The 27,198-nt window shown below is 45.1% G+C and overlaps 1 protein-coding gene across 4 annotated transcripts in view; it reads right to left on the reverse strand.

Annotated features, from left to right (window-relative positions):
• The window catches only part of KIT (KIT proto-oncogene, receptor tyrosine kinase), an 87,550-nt gene that overhangs the window by 42,879 nt on the left and 17,473 nt on the right, over positions 1 to 27,198 (reverse strand). For all 4 annotated transcript variants that reach the window (XM_044225774.1, XM_044225772.1, XM_044225773.1 and 1 more), the window contains exons 2-4: positions 7,486 to 7,755; positions 4,226 to 4,507; positions 2,551 to 2,687 (exon numbers count right to left, since the gene is read on the reverse strand). In XM_044225774.1, coding sequence (XP_044081709.1) covers positions 2,551 to 2,687; positions 4,226 to 4,507; positions 7,486 to 7,755 — 689 coding nt within the window. The remainder of the gene's footprint in view (positions 1 to 2,550; positions 2,688 to 4,225; positions 4,508 to 7,485; positions 7,756 to 27,198) is intronic.

Here is a 27,198-nt window from a genome sequence, read left to right on the forward strand (position 1 = left end):
TGTGAGATCTTGAGCAAGTCAAGGATACTACTAGTCTCAGCTTTTGTTTTTAAAAGGGAAGGAGAGAGGGGCACCCGGGGGGCTCTGTCGGTTAAGCGTCTACCTTCGGCTCAGGTCATGAACTGGGGGGGGGGTCCTGGGATCGAATCCCTATGTCAGGCTCCCTGCTCAGTGGGGTGTCTATTTCTCCCTCTGACTCTCCCTCCTGCTCTCTCTCTCTTATAAATGAATAAAATCTTTAAGTAAATAAATAAAAGGGAATGAGAAAGCAAAGGTCTTCAAAGGCCTTTCCAGTCTGAAGCACAATGTAGACATGAAGATGCTCTCTTTCAAGAGATTCTTCTAATAATTGGCACAATCTGCCATTTCACTGCAGAAGAGCAATGAGTAAGATCAACAACAAGGTGAGTTGACACTGTTCTGTCCTCTCCCAGTGCATCAGGTCAGAGACATCTCTGCCAAGACAGAGTGACAACTGATAGGGACAGGTAACATACCACATTCTAGATTTAAGGTATATCTTCCTTCTAATTCTTGCAAGAGCCCAAGGGTCTATCAGAGGGAGCTAAGCAGGAACAATGAACACATCAGTGCTGGGAGAATAGCTTGGTCCGAAGTGAGACAATATCAACACCTTCAAAACCTGAAGACCGTAATTCAGGATACTATCAAATATCATAAGAAAAAGTAAAAATACAAGGATGTAGATGCATTAGAAAAGCTAACCAAGATTCAAGGGTGTTGAATAAACTCCAAGATTCTGACATTTTAAAACAAATGACTATAAAAACTCTAGAACAGTCATTTTATCCTCCATTTCACTGTGAGTTAAACTTATTCTAAACAATCAGAATCAAATACCATGGATTTTAAAGACAATTTTGATAGTGTTAACAGTGTTAAGTATTCCAAATGAAGCCAAAGGATATCAACAAAAGAGTCATGGATGAACCTTGGCATAGAGCCATGAGCCCCATCTGCAAGTCACACATTACATATTGTTTGCATGTGATTTGGTTTTCCTTAACCCTTGAGGTGCACACTGGGATTTCCCCAAAGGGCTCCCAACACTGAAGGCTTATCTACCAGCGCCAGTGGATTAATTGGGAATGGCATGCGGGACTCCTGGGAAAAAGGGTTCAGAACAAAACTGCCTGGGGCAATTTAATTTCTCATCGAAAAAAGGCTAATTTTCAAGTTATACAGAGGCTCAAATACGCACATGGTCCAAACTGTTCTCTCATCTGAAATCAAGGATTATAGAAAGCCAATTAATACAGGATTGTGTCCTATAAGTTAAGTCAAAAATCCCTATGTAAGCTGTTGTTCTTATTAGCTTATATGATATGGAAACTAAAACTTGTTTCTCTGAGCCACTGGTTTGAAAGAACAAGTCTCTAGTACAATCTATTCTCCTAGTCAATGGGCAGGTTTCATTAGCAAGGTATCATCCATCACAAGTCTATATGAATACCATCATAGTACTTTGCACTATGCTATTCACCATGGTTACTTATGGAGCAAAAAATTCTTCAAACAGGCGTGAAATTGCCAATGTGGAATACAGAGCATGAGGAGAAAGAAGAGGAAGAGGAGGAAGAGGAACATATACTATTTCTTTTCTCCAATGTAACGCATATATGTCTCCTGAAGGAAAACCACTATGACAGCTAATTAACTAGATGGCCAAGATTATGCAAATAAAAGTTATTGAATATTCAGTTGATGGAAATTTTCAAGTGAAATATTTGGGAGATTAGACATCTGAAAGACCTTGCTACTAATGAGTATTCAGAGAGAGAAAGAGGAAAAAAAAAAATCATATAACTGGCTAAAATTAAAGATATGCCCAACACAGCACCTAACATATAGTAGACATTCATCATGCATTTGTTAAATGAACGAGAACTTAAACATGTCCAAATGTTTCAGATTAAAGATAACCATTTTATTAATAGTGACTAAAACAAACAGAAAACCATTAGCAACTTGATCTCAGGTAACCAGCCTCAGAGGGGGTAAGTCAGATCAATACAAAAAGAAACACATCTCTGAAATGGATAGGCCACTTTGTGGGAAAGGAAAGAGCTCCTTGGTTGGTATCTGAGACCATTTTCTCGTTTTAAATATGGAAAGGAAAAAAAAATTGACAACTTTCCCCAATATTTTAAATCATCTGGCCTGGATGCATTTAATAGTCTTAAAAATCAAAGGTTATGCGGTTAACCAGAAGTTTTTTTTTTTTTAATTTCTCTACGAAAGTCAAAGAGACAACACACAGTAATAATAGGAGTCTGAAGTCCTCTCTTAGATTTTCTCAAAATAAATTGACAAAATGACATGCATTTGTCACAAATAATGAATGTACACATCCACATATGGTGTTCTGAAAGGGGAATCTCGACACACGTCCAGATAGTCCCACCTCAGACAGATACACCAGCTGAGCCTTGCCAGGACAATAAATAGACCCATTAAAGGGAAAACCTTATAATCTCCCAAAGGGAGAGAATGACATATTCAGAAAAACAAAGGCAACAAGCCACTCACCTGGCTGTTTTCCTTGATCCACATGGAGTCCACGGAACTGGACACATCCTTGACCAAGCACATCACAGAGAATTCCTCCCCTTCCCTAAGAAGAGAGCTTGCTTTGGACACCGACACCACCGGGACAGCTCTGATGGCTGGAAGAAACAGAAATGTGGCCCTCCAGTCATGTGTTCTACAATCATATGCCATTTTCACTTACCATGTGCCCTCAAAGGCACACAACTTGCGTGGTCAGCTTTTAAATAAAATATCAAGTATGGCACTAACCTATCTGTATTACTTCCAGATCTGAAGACATTAGCAATTACATCTTGCATTCTTCAAACAAATTCATCAACACTGAGTGAAGACAATAGGACTGTCTGCTCTGAGATGATAATGCTACTGGACAAGGCTGTTTTGAAACAGGGAGAAACCGTGGCATTGGGAAGCGGCTTTAATCTTTACCTCACACAACCTTGATGGTTTCAGGAGGACGTGACCTACAACCAATCATATTCTTTTAACTAAACAGCCATCTTTCTCGGGAGCTTGGGTGGTTCAGTTGGTTAAGCAACTGCCTTCCGCTCAGGTCATGGTCCTGGGGTCCTAGCATTGAGTCCCAGATCAGTCTCCCTGCTTAGCAGGGAGCCTGCTTCTCCCTCTCCCTCTGCTGCTCCCTTGCTTGGACTCTCCCTCTATCCTCTCTCTCTTTGTCAAATAAATAAATAAGGGCGCCTGGGTGGCTCAGTGGGTTAAGCCGCTGCCTTCGGCTCAGGTCATGATCTCAGGGTCCTGGGATCGAGTCCCGCATCGGGCTCTCTGCTCAGCAGGGAGCCTGCTTCCTCCTCTCTCTCTCTCTCTCTCTGCCTGCCTCTCTGCCTACTTGTGATCTCTCTCTGTCAAATAAATAAATAAAATCTTTTAAATAAATAAATAAATAAAATCTTAAATAAAACAACAACAAACAAACAGGCATCTTTCCCATGTGCCATAGTAATAACCTCTTGCTCTTTTCTGAAAAAAACCTCCATTTTAAATAACCAATCTTTCCTTAATTCCAAGGAGCACACATTTTCAAAAGCCCTAATAAAAAGTACTCGGTAGCTGAATGTCAGCTGGCGTTGGATTTGATGATCTCGGAGATACAAAATCTAGACATTTTCCAGCAATGAAAATAATCTACATAATGCCACCGTAATAACAAGATCCATACTCAGCTGGTACTTTCCTCCTCAGATGGGGAAGAGTTTGGGAACACATTAAAATCAAATCACTGTGGAGAAAAGTCAATTCCTCTAACAATAGTCCATCAAGGAGTAAATCGTGTCTATGCTAATCTTTTCAAACAGGGAAAGGAAAGCCTCCCCGTGAGGTTCTCTTGGGAGGGACAGCTCAGGCAGTGAGGAGACTCGGTGTCCTGAGGTCGGGAGGTGTCCCCTGTAGGGTCGGAGGGCGAGTCTCGGCTAGACGCTGCCCGTTGGAGGCAGCCGTGGACCGGGGGTGTGGGCTTGGGCGCTACGAAAGGAAGAATTCACAAGCAGTCGAGGGCAGCTGGGAGGTGGGGGAACCACAGGGAAGAGCCGGCTGCCTGCCTGCCCACACTCAGATGACCCGGGACCGCCAGGAGAGAGACACCGCCCCTCCCCCCACGCAAGTCCGCCTCCCGCCGGAAGACGGAAAGGGCGCCTACCTGCCCTCACTTTCAGGGTGAATTTCGTGGACAGCACGGACTTGCCCTTCTGGTCCGCTGAGCAGTGCAAGCAGAGCCGGTGATACTCGCGCTTCACGTTTCGGATCGTGATGCCGGCCTTGGGATCGGCGACAAACGTCAAGTCCTTGGGAAGAGGCTTCCCCTCGCACCCCGTGAGAGAGTAATTGGTCACGTCTGGGTCTGTCAGAGGACAGCGGACCAGCGTATCGTTGTCTTCTTTCCCATACAAGCGAATGTCAACGAGGAAAAGCCGTGCGGGATCTAAAGTGCGTCAAAAATGAGTAGTTTGAATGGCCGGTTCCAGGCACTGACAACATTTTTAAAATGTCAAAGGACTCTGATTTTTTTTTTTTCCTTTGCATGCAAAAGTAGAATTTATCCACATATTACTAATTAAGCCACAGTGAACATCTGTTAACCCCTTTCACATGTCAAACACTAAGCTTGGACCATTACACTTTATCTCATTTAATCCTCAAAACACCCCCATGGGATGGGCATTATCGTGACCACCCTTTCAGAAATGAAGGAACCGAAGTCTCAGAAAAGTGACTCCCCTATAGGGGTGCCTGGGTGGCTCAGTGGGTTAAAGCCTCTGCCTTTGGCTCGGATCATGGTCCCGGGGTCCTGGGATCGAGCCCCACGTCTGGCTTTCTGCTCAGTGGGGAGCCTGCTTCCTCCTCTCTCTCTCTGCCTGCCTCTCTGCCTACTTGTGATCTCTGTCAAATAAGTAAATAAAAATCTTAAAAAAAAAAAAAAAAAAAGTGACTCCCCCACCAAGTGACATGGCCCAGAAATGGCTGAGCAGACTCAAACCACAGTCCAACGGATACCGCGACTTGAGCTCTTAAACTCTGAGGGTATTTTATCACAACAGTTACTCTCCTTCTACAGTAGGGAATGGTCTAAGGGGGATGGGCCAAGACTCAGCCAGTGTGCTGATACCTACCAGGATCAGGGAAAGGGGCCCCTTTCCAGAGCCCCCAGTCTCCAGGATCTTTCAGCTTCTGCATAAAATCTACAAATCTATTAGCAGACCACCCTGTACCAAAGACATGTGGGCCTCACCCTTCATACTCCTTGAAAATTATGTATAAATATAAACTTCTGGACATCAAAGGAAGCCATATTTCCAAGGGGCGCTTATGACTTTCAGGAATATTATGATAAATACCATCCAAACCAGAACACTTGACAGTGAAGGGGAGTGACATTAATAATTACGCCAGGACACCAGGTGTGAACTGGAAAGGCCCCAGCCAGACTGGGACCTCCTATAAGCAAAGACAAACCTCATTCTGTAGACACAATAGACAGCCACCTCTGCTGTGTAAAGATAATGCAGATAGATGGCGGGGCCAACAGATCATGTTTAAAGTGTTTCTTCACTGTCCTTTCCACCTGGAATTCAGATGTTCCACAAAAATCAACCCGACATCATTGAAATACACTTACCATTTAATTTAGAAGAAAAAAAAAATTTCCAGAATGAGTTATGCATCTCCCAAGCCTAATGTGTTCTAAGAATAAAGTCCGTCATGATGGCGGAACTAAGGTCCGAGGCCACAGATGGTTTTTTTCCATATACTATTTCTCAGTTGCTTAAGGCTAGCTCCTACAATGGCCCAGGTTCCTTCACTGCTGTAACATAAATTACTTAAGTATCCAAACATCTTAAATCAGTAATAATTCACTGGAGTGGTAAGTTATTGAGGAAGACTTCCCTTTTCACAAAAATCCATGCGCTCCACGAGACTGACCTGGTTAATTCAGCAGTTTTTCCCATCTATTCCGTCATCTACCCACTGGACTAACATGCAGAATGACACTTCGAGACTACCTGGAAATTCCAGAGTACCTTCCTGAACATCAAAGAACAACCCCCCAGGTTAGCTCAACCATCATGGAACCATACCCCAAGGCTAAGCTGTGCCTTGCCAAGGCACCGACCTAGGAAAGAGTAACAGATAAACTAAGGAGAGGCAGAGTCAATTCCAGGGCAACCTTCTTTACAGTGAACACTATAGGCATCAACTTTATAAAATCTTGCTAGAGTTCGAGGGGCGCCTGAGTGGCTCACTGCCTTCGGCTCAGGTCATGGTCAAAGGGTCCTGGGATCGAGCCCCACATCAGGCTCTCTGCTCACTGGGGAGCCTGCTTCCCTTCCTCTCTCTCTGCCTGCCTCTCTGCCTACTTGTGATCTCTGTCTTTCAAATAAATAAATAAAATCTTTAATAAAAATAAATAAAAAATAAAACCTTGCTAGAGCTCGAATTTGCACAAGTTTGTCTCCTGAACAATAGTTCGATGAGGATGACAAGGCAGGTTGATCTTCTCCAAATGTTTCAGGAAGAAACTGAAACTCTCTGAGCTTGCTCAGATCTGCCATCTAGGACAAATATATTCATTACTCTTCCACGGTATCATGGGTGAGGCCTCCTACACTGGCCTGTTTCAATGGCAGCCCCAGTCCAGGCACAAACTCAGGACCAGAACCCGGACTTCATTTCTCCTCCTATAACCTGGGTCTGTCTCTTTAAGCTTGAAGTACTTGTTTGTACATCAACAGAAAGGTTCTTCCTCCCTCCCACCGTCAGCAAACCTCCTCTGGATAAGGATGTGAAAAGCACAAACACAGATGAATCACTGAGTTTATCATAGGAAATGAGATATGGAAATCCAACGATCGTATTTTTCTTCTGTTTCTAAGAGGTCACGGTTTAAAAAAAAAAAAAAATGAAATCAAATGACAACCACTAAGAACCTAAGAGGGGACATGGGGTGCTTAGCTGACTGGCTTATTTTTCTGGAATTTGCTCCCTCAAAGTGGGTCAGTTCTTTTGAAGTGTTGGTCTGTTTAGGCCGTCAGAGGCTTTTAGTTCCCTGAAGTGTTTTTACTAAGTGGGAGTATCTAGGATCTCAAGGCATTAAAATGCAGCTCTCCCAAAGGGCCTAATTTATTCTCAGGGTTTACTCGCAGTGCCAGGACAAATGGGCTAACCATATTGTAATCTCATTAGGAAGAGTATCACAGCCTTGCAGACCTTCAGCTGGAGTCATACCCACAGCCACGATGTATCAAAAGATGGGGGGAACTAACAAAGAAAAATTTGTTTCAGGCGCCCTAGACCCAGCCAGAAATATTTCCTCTCTGGCTCAGCCATCTATATGTCATCCATAATTAAGAACAGGATATTAAGTTCTCTAAAGCATAGCATGAAAGAAAGCCACACATTTACCTCTAACAAACACATAAATGGACCTGCTTAAGCCGTCTCTGTTGGTGCACGTGTAATTGCCCGTGTTGGCGGCCTCGGCTTTCTCTGTGACCCATTCGTTGTGCGTGTCCTCCTTCAACTGACCCAGGGTCTCAAAAGTCCATTTGACAAATCCTGGATCGGTGCATGACAGCCTAATCTCATCGCCAGCACTGACTATTAACTCTGATTTTGCTGGATGGATGGATGGTAGAGACAGTTCCCCTGGACTCACAGATGGTTGAGAAGAGCCTGCCAAGAGAAATAAGAATCGTGTTGAGTATGATCTTTTTCCTTGGCGAAATAAAGCATTTCTTCCAATATTGATTTCCATCTTCTGTGTGCTTGCTCTACAATAAAAATAGGACAAAGCTGCCCTGCTATTTATAGTTAGAAAGAGTTCTGTTTCAAGTTTCTTAAGTTCATCTAGAAGATTATTTTCCGCAACTCTCCACTGATCCGGAGGGTCACACTTGGTATGCAAGCCATACTTGGGGGATGCCATGGCCTTCTCTGGGTTAAACATACAGCTGGGTCAAGTTTCTACTCTGAATGTGGGCCATCGCCATGGTACTGACATGCTGACACCCAGCTTGGAAATAACAAAAACAAAACCTCACACTATCAAAAAAAAAAAAAAAGGCAAAACAAAACAAAAAAACTACTGGCCTGTTACTCTTCTGGCAAAACGTACTTGACCTTGACATAGCGTGGCTGTGAATTCAGTTATTTGTATGCAATTCTCCTTATATGGTGATGTTCATCAAAAGCAGAACTATTTTGGAGTTTCAATCAAAAAGGCAGAAAATGAAAATCCCATTTTAAAGATCAGACCGTGAGCAGTTTCATGACATACGCTGTGTTGCTGCCTGATCAAACCAATGCCTCGATAGGTCTCCTAGACTCTGGATGTGGAACTTGAACCTTAGAAAATTCACGGCAGCCAATTCACTCACTCGTTCATCTACCTGTTGCATGACCGCAAATAACGGTTCGTTAATTATGATCTGCAAGAGCCTCAAGCTAGGTGCTGGAGAAAATCCCACGTAAGTACAACACAGGGTTGGTACACACACTCCAGAGTTTAAAGAACACACTGCTTGTGTATCAGAGTAAGTGAAATACAGCTACAAGTTTTAGCTTTAAGCTGAAGAAGAAGGTGAGCTGGGCCTTTACCATATGGGAAAGGTGAAAGAGAAGATAGACACGTGCCCCAGGGACCACCTAGACCATGCAGAGACACTATACATTTTGGCTTTTTTTTCTTTTTCTTTCTTCTTTTTTTTTCACTATACGTTTTTCAGCAGAAAAGTGGCACGTGCAGTAAGATACTGAAGATCTTCGAGATTCCAGGAAATCTGTGAAGAGTTCTGGTCCTCCGGTAGGCAGGAGGAATGAGACATTTGGTAAGGATCTGAGACAAAAAATGCATTATTCTACCAAAGGAAAAACACATTAAAGGTTATAATGTAATTAAAACTACAAAGACTGACTCACATATGACCTGGTTGAGCGAGTGGGAAGAAAGGGTCCCTGGGTAAGGTGGGCTAGAGCAACAGGGTAATAGAACTCCCCCTCAGTGGGGGGTGGGGGGCTTTCAATCACTTCTGCAGGGTCATGGGGGAGATGGGGTATCTATCCCCTCCCCCACACATGCAAGGTCGAAGACAAGAAGTGACCTGAGTTCTGAAGGAGGAGTAAAAGGCAAAGGCAGCAAGTAAGCCATGCCAGGAAGCTCTGCATGAGTCTGATAGGACTGGGGTGGGAAGACATGATCAGAAACGGACGGGAACAGGAGGGGCAAGTGCCCCGCTCCCAGGGTCTACCTGGCCAGTGGACGCACTTCTCACCTTATGGCCTGCATTGCATATGGGGGAAGAAGAGCAAAAATGCGTGAACTTAAAAGACAGGATCAGATAGTCAAGGGTAAGGGCTTGTCGAAAAATGAGGAACACAAAGAGTACCAATCTTGGAGAGCTCTTCCAAGAGGGCATAGATTTGAGATTTAAAAATCAAACAAAAATAAACAAGCAACCAAAAAAACCACTGCCAGAAAGGAAGGGAATGGGGCACTAAAGAGGAAAGAAAGTTTCAAAGAGAGAGTGGGGGGTCCCAGGGCAGATGCTGAGCAGAATCAAGGGAATGAACAAAAGTGATCAAGGGAAGGAACCAACTGCATTGGTGAGAAAGAGACGGCAGGAAACCCAAGAGTACAATTTCAGGTGAGTGGAAATTTCTGTATGCTCCGAGGTTAAAGGCTCTATGTGTAGACCTCTCCCTGAGGAGCTATACAGCCCAAGAAGGCAGAGTAATAGAGCTGCAGTCAAACAAGGTTAAAAGTTACAGAAGAGACCTATTGACACGTGAAGACAGAGGAGAGTCTGGGAAGAGGGACAGACCAAGGATGCTCTAAAGAAGCAGGGAAACTGTCTCCTGCAGATGCACAGAGATGACGGGTCTCAATTCCAAATTGTTACCCAGACAAGTATCGCCTCTGGGCACCTTTTGACCATGGCTTCCATCGTACCTCCACAAGATCATGCCAAGTATACCCCAGACGGAAGACCCTCAGCAAACCTCAAGTTGCAGAAGTTTAACAAGGTCAATGACAATCATCAAATGTTCTTAAGCACCAACAACATAAGAAGTGTTACAGACAAGACCATCCATATCCGCTAGTCTCAGCACTGAAGTGGAGGGGCCTAAATATGGAAACAAAGTGCCTGGGATTGTTTTTAAAGTCTTACAGAGTGTTAAATAATGAAACTGGGCACAGCAATAAATGGAGACACCAATATTTCAATTATTGATCCCCTTTTAAAAAGGGAGTAGTTCCAAGCGGATAGCAGTGACGTTGAAAGAATTTAGTTCAAAAATTCCTAAAGAATTTATACTGCAATATACTTCAATCAGTTTCGCTTTCTCAGGAGTGCATCTGTGGACAGGTCAATCCAGCTGAGTAAATATTGCTGACTTCCAGAGACCTACCACGCCAATGGAAGTGTGACCTAAGGCACGCCACTCAACTTCTCTGTGCCCCAGCTCCCAGATTTGGAAAATGATTAAAAATATATATATATACCCTCATCTCACAGAGTTTTTATGGGAATCAGAATTGGCTCTAGAGTTAAGACTCTAGATTTGCATCCCGGCTCTGCCAGGAGTTGAGTGTATGATCCTTAGGTAAGTTACCCATCAACTCTGTCTTGGTCTCCCCATTTGAAAAGCAGGGACGGGCGGTAGTTGAACCTATTTCATAAGGCAGCTGTACAAAGCTGTTTGTACTCAGAACTGTTTGGGGGCCCACAGAAAAGACATAATAAATTTCAGACACAATTATTCTAAAAACAGAACCTCTTATCACTCCTCTAGTCAGTCCTGACTTACTCACTTCCTAGGAATATAAATGCTTCCATCATTTCCCAAATAAGTTCCCGCCTGACTTCTGCCTCCTTGGCAGCAAATCCTAGCCATCTTTCCTTCGGAGCCTCTGCCTCTCATCCTTGTCTGCCTTTCCGCTCCTGCTGCCCCACCCCAGACCAGCCACTTACTACCTCGCAGAGAGATGACATCCTCTCCCAAAAGACCTTGAGCCTCCAGCCAGTCCACTCCCAACTCATCAAACCCTGAGATGCATCAGCCTAAAAAACAACCATCTTTCACCAACCCACTCCCAGCCTCAAAGACCCTCCCAGAAGTGGCAGCAGCTAATAGTGACATCACCTACAGCTTCAAAACACTTCACAGGACTAAATTCTAGCTGCTTCCACAAGACCCTTACCTGCCTCTCCCGTAAGACGGATCCTCAGGCTGGCTGGCTAAGGAGCCCATGAATAGCATCCATTCCTTCCTAGGCCCCTCTGTCTGCCCGTGTCCCCAGAACACACCTCCTCCACAAATTCACCTTCTTGCCATGTGGAAAATCCCTTTTTTCATGGGTGTTGGTCCCTAACCACAGTCACCTGTCTTCACTAACTCCATCTAACACGTCCAGCCCCATCACCCCTCAGTCTGTCCTGATGCTCACTCGTGGTCTAAATCTAGGTCTCACCTCCTCTGGGAATCTTAAATTGTAATTTTCCCCTGGTGAAGTCATGAAAACATTCCCATGGATCCCTGAACACAGAAAAGACTGGAGGAGGGACAGGTTCCTAAACACCCAGCCCCTGTAACAGGTGTCAGCAGTCCACTGGGCTATCCCCAAGAGAGGACACATGTCATTTCTGCTGCTCCACTAAGAAAAGGGAGTGGCTCCATTCATCCATTAAACTCTTATGGATACATCCCAAAAAGGAGCCTCCAATTTTGAGATCCCTGGTTTCCACTTTACTTCTGGGGTTTTAAAAAATAAATTTTAAAATAACTGCCACCAGAGGCATTAAGGGTTTTATTTTCAAAATAAATTAGAAGTTCAAGCCTCAAACTCACCCTAGAAAATGAAAATAGAGCTTATATCAGAGTGGGACTCTGGGTATTATTAATTCTCATTTTTCCAAACTATCTTGAACGTTGTTATAATGTTCTCACAATAAAAAAGACTAGAGATTCATGTTAAAAGGTCTGTACCTATTATATTTAAATATATGCTATGTACCTATTATATTTAAAGTTCAATACCAATAAGGTATTCCAACTGAGCTTTGAAATTGCTCTGAAATTACACATTTTAAAATGCATCGGGTACATAGCAAGTTCTCAACAAATGTTTCTTGAATTGAGTTTTATCTACATCGGGACTCTTTGCCTTAGAAAATGTACTTCCCTAATTATGTTTGGCTAAGGATAATTTAAGAGTTGTTTTCTATTCTCTGAACACGTGTTAATTAATGAGCCAGAAAAAAAAAAAAAAGATGGCACAACCTACCATTCTGGGGACCACCTACCATAGTGTATGATGACTCTAGACTAGGAACTAGTCAAATATTTATATATGTATCCCAGGTACCTGGCTAAGTGCCGAACCTAGAAGGCAGTCCTTGCTTTCAAAGAGCATCAATAAGGGAGAAAAGGAGCACTTACGTTGCAAGATTTTAATAATATGAAGATGAACGCCAACATACTCTCTATAACCTCTCTCGTGTGTAAAATTCAACCATACCCAAAAGAACTGAAAGTAGGGATGCAAGCAGATATTCGCACATCCATGTTCACAGTAGCATCATCTACAAGAGCCTAAAGTGGAAACAACCCAAGAGCCTGTCAACAGATCAATAGACAGACAAAATGTGGCAGGTGCACACGATGGAATATTACTGAGCCCTGAAAAGGAAAGAAATTCTGACCTGGGCTACCACATTCTTGAACTTCAAAAACATGATACTAGGTCAAATAAGCCACAAATAAGAGGACAAATGTGGTGTGATTCTACTTACACACAGCACCTACAGTAAGCCAGTCCACTGAGACAGAGTAGAATAAGATTGCCAAGAGTGAGGGGGAGGAAGAATGGAGAACTAATGAGGTTAATGGGTGCAGCATTTCCATTTGGGATAATAAAAAAAATGTTCTGGAAATGGACAGTGGTGATGGGTGCACAACACTGTGAATGTACCTAATGGCACTAAATTGGACACTTAGAAACAGTACATTTTATATTATGTGTATTTTACCACAATTTTTTAAAAAAAAACAAAAACTAACATTGAACAAAACAAAACAACAATTCCTCAAAGGCCCTGGCCAGTGAAGCCTCAACCCTTCCAGCTACCCTGGCTCTTTCTCAGCTGCCACTCTGACCCCCCCCACCCCCCCGTACTAGCCTTTGTGAACACCTTGACTTTGTTTTAAATCACGTCATTTAGAAAAACTGTTGTCATTGTTTTGATTTGTCCTACTCCGTTGTGCTTGAGGGCACGAATGGCATCTTGGCTCCCATCTCTCTGCTACTTTACACAGAGAAGGCATTCATAAAAGCACTTTTAACTTTCTGGGCTGAATAAGCTCCAAGTTTCCAACCACACGGACTCCAGCGCAGGGGATCCTGGGTGCCCACAACTCCTGCTCCCACCGTCAGGGTCACGTGGTCTTATTCTCAAACCTGTTTCTCAAAGTTCGTCTTGGGGCCTACTTTATACACAAATTAAGAGCATGTTATGAGAATTGATGAAATAGGAGTGTGTGTGTTGGGGAAGAGCTCTCTACTGTCTGATAACAAAGAAATCCGCTAAGCGTGGCTCAGCTAAGACCAGTGTCCAATGAAATGTGAGTGAAACATGAGAAGACTGGGGGAGGGGGGCTCACACACCAAGGGAGGGGGGGCCTCTGCCTCCCCAGTGCTGTTTCACAAGCAGGACACTGAAGGAAACGCAGTTAGAAACTGCAGACCGTGCCTGGATTCTGGGTGTGGTGTACACGGAGAACCCCTGCCAGTCATCCCAAACCCAAAGTCAACCAAAACTCAAAGTCAAGGTTCTGCTTCTCCATTAGAAAGAATGCAGCTATCCACCTTACTTAAGTGAAAATACACTACTCAAGGTACATCTGTAGTCTTGTATCCTGTCGATGAAGACACCCATTGACAGTCCAGGCTGGGCTTGTCCTGTAGAAGGGTCTCAACCACCAGTGCAAGGGAGAGCCACCTGCTTGAGCGCGAGGCCCTACCTGGGCCCCTCCGCAGTGCCTGGACTGCGTCGACGGCCCATTACTGCAAATCTTTTCTCAAAGATCCTCTTAAGGGCTTTGTACGCTTCACAAACATCTAAGCTGCAGAGACTGGGTTTACAGCCGGGGTTAAAAGTAAGGAAGTCATTTCAAAACCTTTTCTCCTCTGGACACAACTATAAGGAACCAGGTAAAATAACAGCGGGGAAGCAAACCCAGGTCTAGAGGCCTATTCTGGTCTTGAGGAAGTAGAGCAGGAACCGCAACTAAAACAAAGCTCAAAGCTCCACGGTAGCCAAGCGACTCTTAAATTCACGTACTGTTTTACCACAATTCATGATTAAAAAAAAAAGCTAATGATTTGTATATCCTCCTGTTTCTGACATACTTTTATATCCCCCCAGGAATAAACTGGATAAAAACCAAGATGGAAGGATCCTAGTAATTGCCCACAACCCCCATGAGGCCTTAAAAACAAGTAGAGGATACTGGAAATAGAAAAAAGCTGGGGTAGGGAGAGTGGCGGGGGGAGTATGAGCTCAATGAAAGTCAAACAAATCTGAAAAAATGCTCTTGGCCCAGTCGGGGGACAGGGGGAGTCTGTATATCCACTCGGGATCACCCACACAAAGTTAAGGAAACCGAGGGATGGAGAATCCCAGAACGGCCCCGCTCTACTGCACCGAGTTCATGCCACCATAACCAAGGAAGTCTCACAAAACCAATATAAACAAAATAAAAATACTGAAAGATGATCAACCCATCCCATGTCTCAAAGAAGGCAGCTACTCTACGACCCAGAAACATGATGGAAAGGTCCAGAAGGAGGGATCATGAGAGTTGAGCCAGCAAGCCTTTGTCCATTTGCAAACATATACGTGTACAAGGGCATTCAAGGAGGGGAAAAGGGAAGACAAAGTTCTCAGACTAAGGTGTATGGTGGTCAGGAAAAGCTCATCCTGCAAGGACCGCCTCCCCACCAGCCCTACCACACCCCCAAAGGGATAAGCTCTCAGATTCCAAAGCAAAATCTGTCACTATCTCCATCCTCCAAGCCTCACAGAGCGCCAGGTACACAGACAATGACGATAAATGCACGGTGAAGGAAATTACTAGATTTATTAGCTGTGCAGGTGCAGGACAGGGGAAGCTAATGTGGGACATCATTCTACACAGCAGTACTTCTCTGACCTTGGATGCTCTGTAACCAGCATTCCTGAAGGCTGATTGCTGTCAGTGACAATTTCTAAACACTCTTCGATTACGTATCATCAGATAGAAAGTAAAATAAATTCGGGCGGAAAAACATGAGCTTTCCGAGAAACTAAACCACCTTACAGCTACATACTCTCAAACATACCACCCAAATCCCTAGTATTCCCAACCCGTATGAGCACCTCCATGGACAAGTTCAAGAACAGTCCTACCACATCACATGATTCCAGATTCACCAGTCTATTTCCAAAGGATTTTCTGGGTAAGAATGAGTTCGGATGGATCTTGAACCACTTACTCAGGAAGGGCTCATGGTTAAAATCTCAGGTTAGACACGAGGTAAACAGTCAGTAATTGACAGGCTGTCTTCACTGTCTTAAGTCTTTCACTGCAGTATTCCCGTGACTGTGGACTCAGAAACTATGCCCTTGGCATGGTGGAAATTTGTACTTAGTTCTTCAAAATGAAAGAAATTTTCTCTTGGCATGCCAGGGCTTGGTAGTATGTTAGGTACAGGATTTGTGGTGATTATATAAAATTTCAGTATTTAAGACTGTACAGTCTCAACCTGTAGCAATATACCATTGTAAAATGATCAGCATTTGAAAGTCAGTTTAAAATCACAAAATAACAAAAAGACTTCACTGAAGCAGAGTTTTTTTTTTTTTTTAAAAGCATCTCCATAAGTATATTTCCATGTTGGTCTAATGATTATGAACTAACTGACAGAAGGGAACTCAAGGACAGAGAAATAAAGGCTGGCGCATTAGTCATTACTGGCAGAGAAACGGATCCGTAACAAAGCGAGCGCTTCTGAAACTGTCTTCATTGATGAAATGGTAACTGAGCTCCTACTGTCTGTCCTGGGTGGGGCTGGGGACCAGGAAGACAGCACGGGCTCAGGGCCCAGTGGGGAAGATAGACACATGGAGAATTACCGAAGAATGAAGGCAGCACAGCCAACAGGGAAATGGGAGTCGGGAGAACAGGGTCATGAAAGGATTCTCAGAGCTCAAATTAAAGACTATGTGTGACCTGTTCAAGCTCAGAGGGAGAGGAGGAGAAAGTTCTATTAGGTAAGGGGAAGCACAGGTTTGTTCTTCTTATCACAGTTATTCTGAATTGCTACAGCATCAAGGTGTGAGGCCAGAGGTCCTGGGAGGGGGGCAGGACCACTGGAGGGTCCCCTTTGTCACAGAAAGGGGGTGAGCCCACTTTGGTGGGGCACTACTGATGTGTGGTTGGGGGGGGCCGTCAGGGAGCAGTGAAGGATAGTACTGATGGGTCAGGGTTCTGGGGTGGACTGGATCTGGGCAGTGAAGAAGCAAGAGTTAGAAGGGACACCTGATTTTGGCTTAAATGATGGGAACATGGGGTGCCAACAGAATGGAGGAGGGAGAACAGATTCAGAAGCACATTTGGACCAGTGGGTGGGTGGCACTGAGACATCGCGGGAACTGGGCTGCGGGGGGGGAGGGGCCTGTGTCAGGCCACGAACACACTCACCAGCACACAGCAGGTGATGGAGGGTGGGGGTGGTAACCAGCAATATCCCCGAAATTATCCAGGGAGGGAGTGGGGAGTACAGAGCCCCAAAAGGAAATGACAGGTGCAAGGTAGCTGGAGGAGGGTAGAGACGGCAATGCCTCTGGTAAAGGAGAACCAGGAGACGCCACACAAGGTGGTAAGAGGGCCTTCTAGATGAATGCCAGAGTCTCTGAGGACAAGGCAGTAGGGAGGGGAGCAGAAGTGGACAGAGAACCAGCTGCATGGCCCTGGGCACACAGGACTGGTCACTGACAGGTATGAGGGTAGAAAGAGAGCCAGGCAAGGTCCTGCATCCCTCATCAAAACCGTATGGGAGAATCACCCACATCCCAGCCCCACTCCCACACCCATCACACCAGGATCTCCCAGTGGTCCTGCAGTCCCAGGATGTGGGAGAGTAGGAGCCTTGAACGCACACACTGCTGGGGGAGAGGAATCTTGGGGCCAGCAGGGGGCGGGCGGGGCATGGAGAGGAGGACTCCTGGAGCTGCAGAGCAAGGGCAGCAGTGGCTCCCAGTGGGCTCCGAGTTAGAATAGGGGATGAGTAGCCACAGAGGCAGAACACCACAGAGGAATGGGAGTCAGGGAAGGTCAGAAAAGGAGAACCGGCTGGAGGGTTCCCCCGTTGCTGACACCTGACCTTGGGGCTTGCTAATGTGCAGCCATAAGGTGCATGAGTCCATCTGGGGTGTAAAGACACCAAAGCCAAGGTGAAAACGCTATGTCCCAGGGTCCTCTCTTCAGAAAAATACCTGTGGCGCAAAGGGGCCAGTGGTAGGACCCGTGAGTCCTGCATCGTCATGGACAGCCAAGGAAGAGTGCCTCCCCATGCTCCCCAGCACTAGAAAGGGATGGCCCGCCATAAACGGGGTGCTCTCCTCTGGGCAGACAGGGTCAGGCCGCATCACCCCCCCCCTCCTACCTTCTCACCCACTCACCTTTCTGTGGGCTTTGCAGCCTGGGTGGATTCACCTGTGGTTTGGACCCTTCCTGCCTGCGCTGCTGAGAGTGGTTTCCTCCTAGGGGCCAAATCAGCTTCTCTATTCTCTGCCTTAACCACAGAACCAGTAAGGTGCGTGCTTGGCGAAACCCAGAACTGCCAAGTCACCTGTGTTGCTCAGCCCTTCCTGGAGTACTGGCGTTTCCTGCTTTTCCGGCTATTACTGGGATCCCCAGTTAAGGTATGTGCACTCATCCTCTGCCGTAAAGCACTTCCCCCCTCAGATCCCTCAGCACTGGCTGGACCACCGGGAACGTCCCTGAAGTTGGACCCTGGATGCCTTCCTTCCGGGGGCTCCTGATTCACAAGGATGCCACCAGTGGCAAGACAAGACCCCACCCGCACCACTGCTGTTGCTGTGATCAAGGAGATGTTAGATATTCTGCTTGCTTCTAAGGAAACGGACTATGAACACCTGGCAACCAAGATTCAAACTTCCAGTAAATGCCTTTTAAAGACAGGACATCTGTCGGGGCACCTGGGTAGCTCAGTGGGTTGAGTCTCTGCCTTCAGCTCGGGTCATGATCTCGGGATCCTGGGATCGAGTCCCGCATCAGGCTCTCTGCTCGGCGGGGAGCCTGCTTCCTCCTCTCTCTCTCTGTCTGCCTCTCTGCCTACTTGTGGTCTCTCTCTGCCAAATAAATAAATAAAATCTTAAAAAAAAAAAAAGATAGGACATCTGGCAAAGCTTCTCTCAGGTTGAAGGAGGCTAGCAAAATTATTATTTGGTTTCTGCTAAAATATGCAGTATTTGTACGCTTTAGATAAAATGTAGAACAGCCTCATTTTGCTCTTAAGCAGTTAGTGAAGGGTGTGAAGAGGAAAAAAAGAAATGTAATCGCGGTGAAATACACAAATTGTAGATTTGGAATCTTGGGCAAGCCACCAACGTTCTCCAGGACTCAGTCTCCTCTTCTGAAAAATTATAAAGAGGCCATCAAAAAACCTCCAGGATTCTCAGATCTGTTATCAAATACTTGGGCCACATGAGGGTCAAGATTCAGGGGCTGGACTCAGCTAACTGTGGCAAGAACGGGGAGCAGTGATTCTCTTATGATATAAACATAACAAGTCACATACTTTGTTTTAAAACTACTGTGTGAACACAGAATTAGAATAAGGTGCCTACTCCTGACTTCTGATCCCTGGCTCTGTCGCCTTATAAAGTGAACAGGAAATGTGGAGAGGTGCGGATCATTCAACACTGAAAGAAAGGCCCTTCTCCCCGGATTATTTTGCACACTTTCTTTTAGCCAAGCATAGAGGGCCAGCAGCAGAGGCTTTCAGGGGACTACTCAATATACTTCCTACTCCCTCATCCTAAGAAAATTACAAGCCAATGCTGGAGGAAGCAGGACTTCCTCTTTTGATCTCAAAGACACACATGGGGAGGAAACCTTTCTCCGCCATTATGAAGCCGGTCTTTGGGGAATCAGATAAGGTCTGGGTTTGACAAACACAATACATCAGGATCCATTCCTACAACAGAAAAGAGGAACTTTCTCATTTCCAGGGGGGGGTTTCCCAATAGCGCAACACAGCTTCTATTGTAAATAGGCAGATTTCTGTGTTTCTGAGTTCTGGAAAGCACTAGAAATCAGAATCAGATAAGAAGCATTAAGGATTTGAATACAATAACCATCCCAAGAATCCTGCCACCTGTGAAGTCTGGGGCGGGGTGGGGGGCAGGGGAAGCTCTTCATTTCTTTCAACTTTAACTTCCTTAACTTAACGCAGGATTAGGGGGAACAGCACAAAAAGAGCATGGGGAGGGTCAACCACACCGTCAGAGGCCAGCTGTACCCCAAGACCTAGCAGGCACCCAGGAAGAGCCCTGCCTGTGTATCTCATCTCTAGCCCACCCTCCAGGCTACATGCTCCCGCCACAGAGGCTGAAGCGGATCCTGCTAGATTTTGCGGAAGGACCCGCTGGACGTGAACTGCCTTCACGTGAGCTTGTCCTGGGCACACGGGGCAGCGTGGGTAGCATGGGCACGGGGGTCCCCAACGCTAACTCACCGCCGTACCCTCTCCTCCCACCGGGAACTCAGAATTCCTCAAAACAGCTCCCCGGTTCAGGAGGGGACATGGGGTGGTGCTCGCAGCAAATGAAAACCTTTAGAAATCACAACACGTGCCAACCATAAGCTCTACTTCTAACTCCACAGCATCTAATCCTACGGGCGTCAGATAAAATGCCAATGCGAAGGAAGGGGCCGGTTTGTCAGTATTTACACACACAAACACAAATATACACCAGTGGGGGCATTTAAGTTTTGTTTTTGTGGTGGCAAAACAGATATAACACAAATCTACCATTTTAATCATTTTTATTTATTTATTTATTTGACAGAGATCACAAGTAGGCAGAGAGGCAGGCAGAGAGAGAGGGGGAAGCAGGCTCCCTGCTGAGCAGAGAGCCCGATGTGGGGCTCGAATCCAGGACCCCAGGATCATGACCTGAGCCGAAGGCAGAGGCTTTAACCCACTGAGCCACCCAGGCGCCCCCCATTTTAATCATTTTCGATTATACAGTTGAGTGGCATTAAACACACTTACAACGTTGTACAACTAACACCGTTTTCCACCTCCAGAATTTTTTTTATCACTGCAACTTTGTACCCAAAGAACAGCAACTCCAATCCACCACCACTGGCCCCCAGCCTCTGGCAACCACCATTCCATTTTCTGTCTCTATGAACTGCCTGGTCCAGAAACCTCACAAGTCGAAACCTTAAGTTTCCATAAGTGGAACCATAAATATTTGTCCTTTAGTGTCCTGCTTATTTTTTTTTAAAGATTTTATTTATTTATTGACAGACAGAGATACGAGTAGGCAGAGAGAGAGAGAGAGGAGGAAGCAGGCTCCCTGTGGAGCAGAGAGCCCAATGTGGGGCTCAATCCCAGGACCCTGGGATCATGATCCGAGCCAAAGGCAGAGGCTTAACCCACTGAGCCACCCAGGAGGCCCGTGTCCTGCTTATTTAAATCAACATAAGGTCTCCAAGGTTCTTCCGTGTTGTGGCAGGTGTCAAATTTTCCTTTTGAAAGCTGAGTAATATTCCACTGTATGTACACACCACATTCGCATTTATCCACTCATCCTGACATTCCGGTTGTTTTCTTAAAGCATCTTGTCTTCAAATGTAATCTCCATTTTTGAAAGGCCTCCCTGATTTTCTAGTTCTAAAAAAAAAAAATACTAGGAACTAGGCTTGGCTCAAATAGATATTTAAGCTCATTTTCAACAGAATGGGTAAATCAATAAATCTTACTGGAGAATAAATTCTGAATCCTGCTTTTAATGGACCTGTCAGATAAAGGAAATTGCACCTTCCCCTCCATCCCATACACAGACCAGACAGAACATTTTTTCCTTCTGTTTCTACTTTCAAAATGTCGTTTTATAGCCACAGGGCTGGTTTATACCAAAGGAAGTAAAAACAAAAGTATTAATTTTTTAAAAAGGGACTTTTATCTGAGACAGTGGCCAGAGAAAAGGTTACCAGCATTGGTTAACTAACTGTCTTGCAAACAGACTTGACTTGGCGGGGATGAGTTTAGCTGCAGCTCTGGATAACAAGTGGGGGGTAATCCCCTCTTCTCCCCTCTTTACAGACTAAGCAGAAACCTACAGAAAGCCCCTTTCAATTTGCCTTTGTGTTACCTCGCCAAAAAGAGGTTCCATTTTTTAGGTGCTAGAGAGAGCCAATTTCCAAGAAGCCAGGTGAGTTTTAGGGTCTGCAATGAATTTGAGACAGACTCAGATTAAGGTGGAGGGTGAAAGCAAGGAGATCAGAGGTGTTCCTCCTTGGAGGGAGCTCCTATGTTGGGGGTGGGAAGGAGGGGCAGAACCACACTTTGGTGGAGCACAGAAGGCGACATTCATTCTGGGTGGCCTCAGTGCTCTCATAAATTATAAGGCAGAGTCTCCTTCAGATGGCTCTTCAGGGAGGCCTACTGGCAACTTACTGTCAAATGCTTCAGAAAAAAAATAATATGTATATACACAAAGGGAATGTGTCAAAATGTTAACAATCAGAGAGCCTAGGTGAAGGGTATCCTGGAGTTCTTTGTACTAACCTTGCAACTTCTATAACTTTATTCAGCACTCTTCTAAAGTCTAGAGCCCAGCTCAGGGCCTGAAGATCTTGGTGCTTCTCTGACCTTCTGAGAGCAAGGGAAGGAAACAACAGAACGTAAATGGAAAAAGATGTTGGCTTTGGAGTCAGAGAAGCATGGATTCCAATCCAAGCTATATGAGACTTTGGGGGAAATTCCTTGACCTTTCCAAGCTTCCATTTTCCCATCTCTAACTGGGGGTGATACATTTCAGGATTTCTACTTCATCTCCAAATCCTACATGTATCTTGCAGCAGTAAATGGGGCCGGTCCTACTACTCCCCGCCGCGATGACTTGACACCAACAGAGGAGGACAACGGAGTACCAGAGAAAGCATTAGAGCCACGCTGGGATCTAGAATGGGCAAGAGAGCAAGCAAGGTAAGGCAGCGGGGGGGATGTGGAATGATTGCAGTTGGGAGGGAAAATGGCATCTGACAGACAAAGGACATGCACCAAAACATAGAATTATAGCCATGTGCACTCTCCACGCTCCTGGCGGGCTCCGCAGATGATAGCTATCCTGATTACAGTTACTGGAGTGAGAAATCGTGTTTATGACTTTTGTTCTAAAACATGTTGCATTTATTACATTCACTTAATCTAAAAAGAGTTTATAATAGGTATGAGTATGTTGTGCCTCAAATATTTAAAAAAACAACACCACCACACAATTAAACACACAATCAACCAGTTTACAAGTAGGCAACAGATCAGTTCTATTAAAAGCAAGATTCCCATAAGCACCTGAAATATATTTCAGGATTCCTACTTCATCTCCAAATCCCTTGTCCCATCTTTACCTGCTGGGTCTTGGAAACCCTACCTTAAAAAAAAAAAAAAAAATGAGCCCTTGTTCTCAATATATGTATTTTTTTAAAGATTTTATTCATTTATTTGACAGACAGAAATCACAAGTAGGCAGAGAGGCAGGCAGTGCGGGGGGGAGGAAGCAGGCTCCCCGCTGAGCAGAGAGCCCAATGTGGGGCTTGATCCCAGGACCCTGGGACCATGACCTGAGCCGAAGGCAGAGGCTTAACCCACTGAGCCACCCAGGTGCCCCTCAATATATGTATTTTTATAAACTACACACATGCAAGCTATTGGCAATCCTACTAAATATCAGCACAGTTACTGTCTTATTTGAGACAAATGCCCCCACCTTGAAGCTGCTGCCTCAGGGAAGCAAAATGCCATGCTCTGTCCTTCTGGAACAGAACTGAAAAACCAGACTTTATCCAGGTCAAGACAAACCAACTAAAAGAAGGCAAAGGAGGCCACCATCTCTGTTCTTCTATGAAACGGACTTGGAAGTGGGTGGGAAGACATTCAGCGCCCCCTCATCAAACTCTATGAGCAAAGCAGGCAGCCCTTCTTGGAAGCTCTGAGGGGACAGGGGAGGGACAAGGGTCATTTACCTGAAAATTTCTCAGAGGCCACCTTTACCACTCTAGCTGCTGGCTTCTGGCACAGGTATTATGAACATCTCCACGTTCAGAGGATTTGTCTCCTTTTCCATACCCCGGGGTAGTAATATTCAAGACCTTCTCTTGGGTGACCCAAAACCCAGGCCCCATATTAGAATTTGGGTTGTAAGACTCTACTGACCCTGGGCAAGGGCTGGCCCTTCCAGTGGTAGGACTGGATGGTGGTAGCAACTGAGACTATAAATAAAACTTACTAGGTGACATCTCTCTCCAATTGTATACATTAAGCAGCCCTATGACCCAGGGATAAAAAGGGGACTGCCCTCCCCAATCCATTCATTTATCCATCTAAAAATATTTACTGAATGCTTGCTCCTTGCCAGGCCCTTGGGCAGCAAGGAAATAAGCAAGGTCTATTCCCCTCACTGAATTTCGATTTAGCCCCATGGATGAGCAATGAACCAATAACGATACAATTGTATAATTACAACGAGGACGGTGAAGTGCACTGTACAGTGTGAGAACAGACCTGACCCACCCTGGGCAGGAGGGGAGGCGAAAAGAATCACAAAGGCAACACCAGTTGGGGTTCTGAAGGGGGGGTTCCGCACAACGGTCCCTGTGGACGGGATGCGGGCAGAGGGGCAGCTCCTGCAAAGCCACCAGGCGAAGGAGCAGGACACCTACAAGGAGTGACAAGAGCTGTGACAACCAAGGATACGGCTGGTGCTGTGTGCGAAACAGAGATGCGAAGGAGACTCTGGATGCCTGGGGTGGGATCTGCCTGGACTGAATCAGAGAGGGACACGATTGTATCTGTCCTTCCAAAATACCACCTCAGGGCGCCTGGGTGGCTCGGTGGGTTACGCGTCTGACGCTTGGTTTCAGTTCAGGTCATGACTTCAGGGTCCTGGGGTCAAGCCCACGTGGGGCTCTGCTGAGTGGGGAATCTGCTTCAGGTTCTTTTCCCCTCTTCCTCTCCCTGCTCGCACACACTCTCTCTAAAATAAATAAATAAAATCTTCAAAAAAGAAAAGAAATACAATATAATACCCCCTCTAGCAGGGCCACCCCACCCCCACCCCCACCCCCCCAGGCACAGGCATGTGTTCTGAAGGCCCCTTGCAGCCTCTACAGCACAGCGACCGTCTGTTTTCCTGTCTGGACTAACCGAAATTCGTATCTATCTTTTTAGTGCAACAGAAAGAGAACTGAGAATTGCATCCTGGTCCCGCCAGTCGAGAGGCCACAGGAGCTTAAACGTCTCAACGACCACTGCCCTGACTGTGACAAGGCCCCAGTGACTAGAACACGACTGGTTGGCAAATTTCAGCCTGGACTGGGGTCACCTGGAAAGCTGTTGAAATGGACCCCGCTGGGCCCTGCTCTGAGCTTCCCATTTTAGTGGGGCTGGGGTGGGGAAGGAGAGTCTGCATTTCTGAGAAGCCCCGGGTGATGTGGTCCAGGACCACACAGGAGAAGCAGTTATTCCCCATCCCCCACAAGACCATCAGCTACTGAAAGAAAACCACGGCAACAGCACAGCAAAAAACAAACAAAACAAAACGAAACAAAAAACGAGAGAGAGAGAGAAAGAAAGAAAAAAGAAAAGGAAAAGAAAGGAAGGGAAGGGAAAGGAAATGGAAGAGAAGAGAAAAGAATAAAGAAAAAAAGATGCTATCAGTCTCTGTATCTTGGAAGTCAAAGCAAACCTACACAAAACAGATTTTCTTGAGTGAGCAAATCTGCCTGGCTTTTACACCTAGAAATCGGCCTCGCACTGGGTCCCCCTGACAAGCTTTGGCAGCCACTCGGGCACAGATTTCTCGAATCCCCAAGCTTTAGAAGTGGGAAATGTTGCAGAATTCACCAGTCACAGCTAAAGGACTCCAGAATAGTGACACTGGGTGGCAAATACAACTTCTGCAGCACATCAGACTTCAATCTGGTGCACTCCATCTGAGGGCCCAGAGCCTGAGCCCACGGCCCCTGCGGATCCAACGCGGGGCTGGAGCTCCCATGCGCAGGGGGTGAGAAACAGAGCAAACAGAACAGGCCTCTCTCCAGAAACCATCCACGTTCTTGCACGTGGCCCAATCAAATAACAGACGTGTCTTGGTGAGGAGTCAGATACCATCCACCGATTTTCTAAACCGCTGCTCAGAAAATTGCTGCTATAGTTAATTCCGCAGTCATTCTACATTTGAATAAACAAAATAAAAAATAATTAGATCAAAACAATCACATTGGTCTAAAAGTACACTAATGGACAAAATTAGTTTATTCAAATTTGTTGCGACATTCATCAGAACACTTGCTGGTCAATTTGCTTAATGAGTGCTCACTTTTCCCTTAATTCTTCTTGGGTGACATTCACTTACAACAATACATTAAGCCTGCTACCCTTTCACAAAGAATCCTTAATGACCAGCTCTGTTTTTAAAATGATTTCTTCTCATCTCTTCGTAGAAAATAAGAGGGAATGTCTGAAGTGATCTTACTCTGTTTCCCAGAATTTTTTTTCAAAATTTCCAATATGTCCACTGAGAAAGTTTTACTCCTTCCTTATATGATTTTTTTTAAAGATTTTATTTATTTAATTGACAGAAATCCCAAGTAGACAGAGAGGCAGGCAGAGAGAGAGAGGAGGAAGCAGGCTCCCTGCTTGAGCAGAGAGCCGATGCGGGACTCGATCCCAGGACCCTGAGATCATGACCTGAGCTGAAGGCAGAGGCTTTAACCCACTGAGCCACCCAGGCACCCCCTTTTATGATTTTAAAATACTGGCTAGCCTGAAAAGCAGTGGGGATAAAGAGGCCGATTCTAAAATTGTAACCTTCTAGTAGGTAATTTAAATCAATGGCCAACTAAAGGAAACTCAAGTTGGAGGAAAGAAATTTAGTATTTTTGGAAATCTAAATTAATATTATGTCAAGCCCTAGCAGCACTTTTTTCAAATGACTGTAATTAAAGATATGCAAATTTTTCATGAGAAAAAAAAGCTGAAAGTGAAAAATGCACCTAATTAAGTAATGATTTTATCTTTATTAGATGGTATTAAAAGTATTAATGTGGCTTAATGCTTTTAAAACCATAAAAGAGCATTCTCTCCTTCAGAACTCAAGGAATATTACACCAAACAATGGCAAAAGTGTGTCACTTCTTACACATTTCCCTCAGAAAGAAGAGGTCAGATAGAAGCTTCCTGGTACTCTGATGATTTCAACCATTACATTTTGCCATAAAGAAGATTAGAAAGTTAATGGCAGATAGACCATAAAGTGTTCAGTTCTAATTTTCAGATGGCTACAACCACTAACTTTTCTCTTTACAACCCATTTTTAATAACTTATTTTGGAAGAAAATTATTTTTTAAGTCAGCTACCAGTGACATTTCAAGACTTTGTGGCTTTGATTCCAATTTAGTAGACCGAAAGTTTACAAATCTAATTTAAAAAGTCTATGTAGGGGCACCTGGGTGGCTCAGTTGGCTGAGCGTCTGCCTTCAGCTCAGGTCATGACCCTGGGGTCCCCGGGTTGAATCCCACATTAGGCTTCCTACTCAGTGGGGAGTCTGCTCTTCCCTCTACCTTCCACTCATGCTCTCTCTTAAATAAATACAAAAAATCTTTTTTAAAAAGTCTATGCAGATTCTGACAGTGGAAGCAGCCTAATTATCGGCCCCCACCCCAACCATAACAACAGACAAATAGAGCAGGACCAAAAACCCAGGAACAGCATCTACAACAGAACCAGGTGGTAATGTATTCCCACAAACTCTAT

Source organism: Neovison vison, chromosome 11, assembly GCF_020171115.1.
Source record: "Neovison vison isolate M4711 chromosome 11, ASM_NN_V1, whole genome shotgun sequence".
Taxonomy (NCBI): Eukaryota; Metazoa; Chordata; class Mammalia; order Carnivora; family Mustelidae; genus Neogale; species Neogale vison.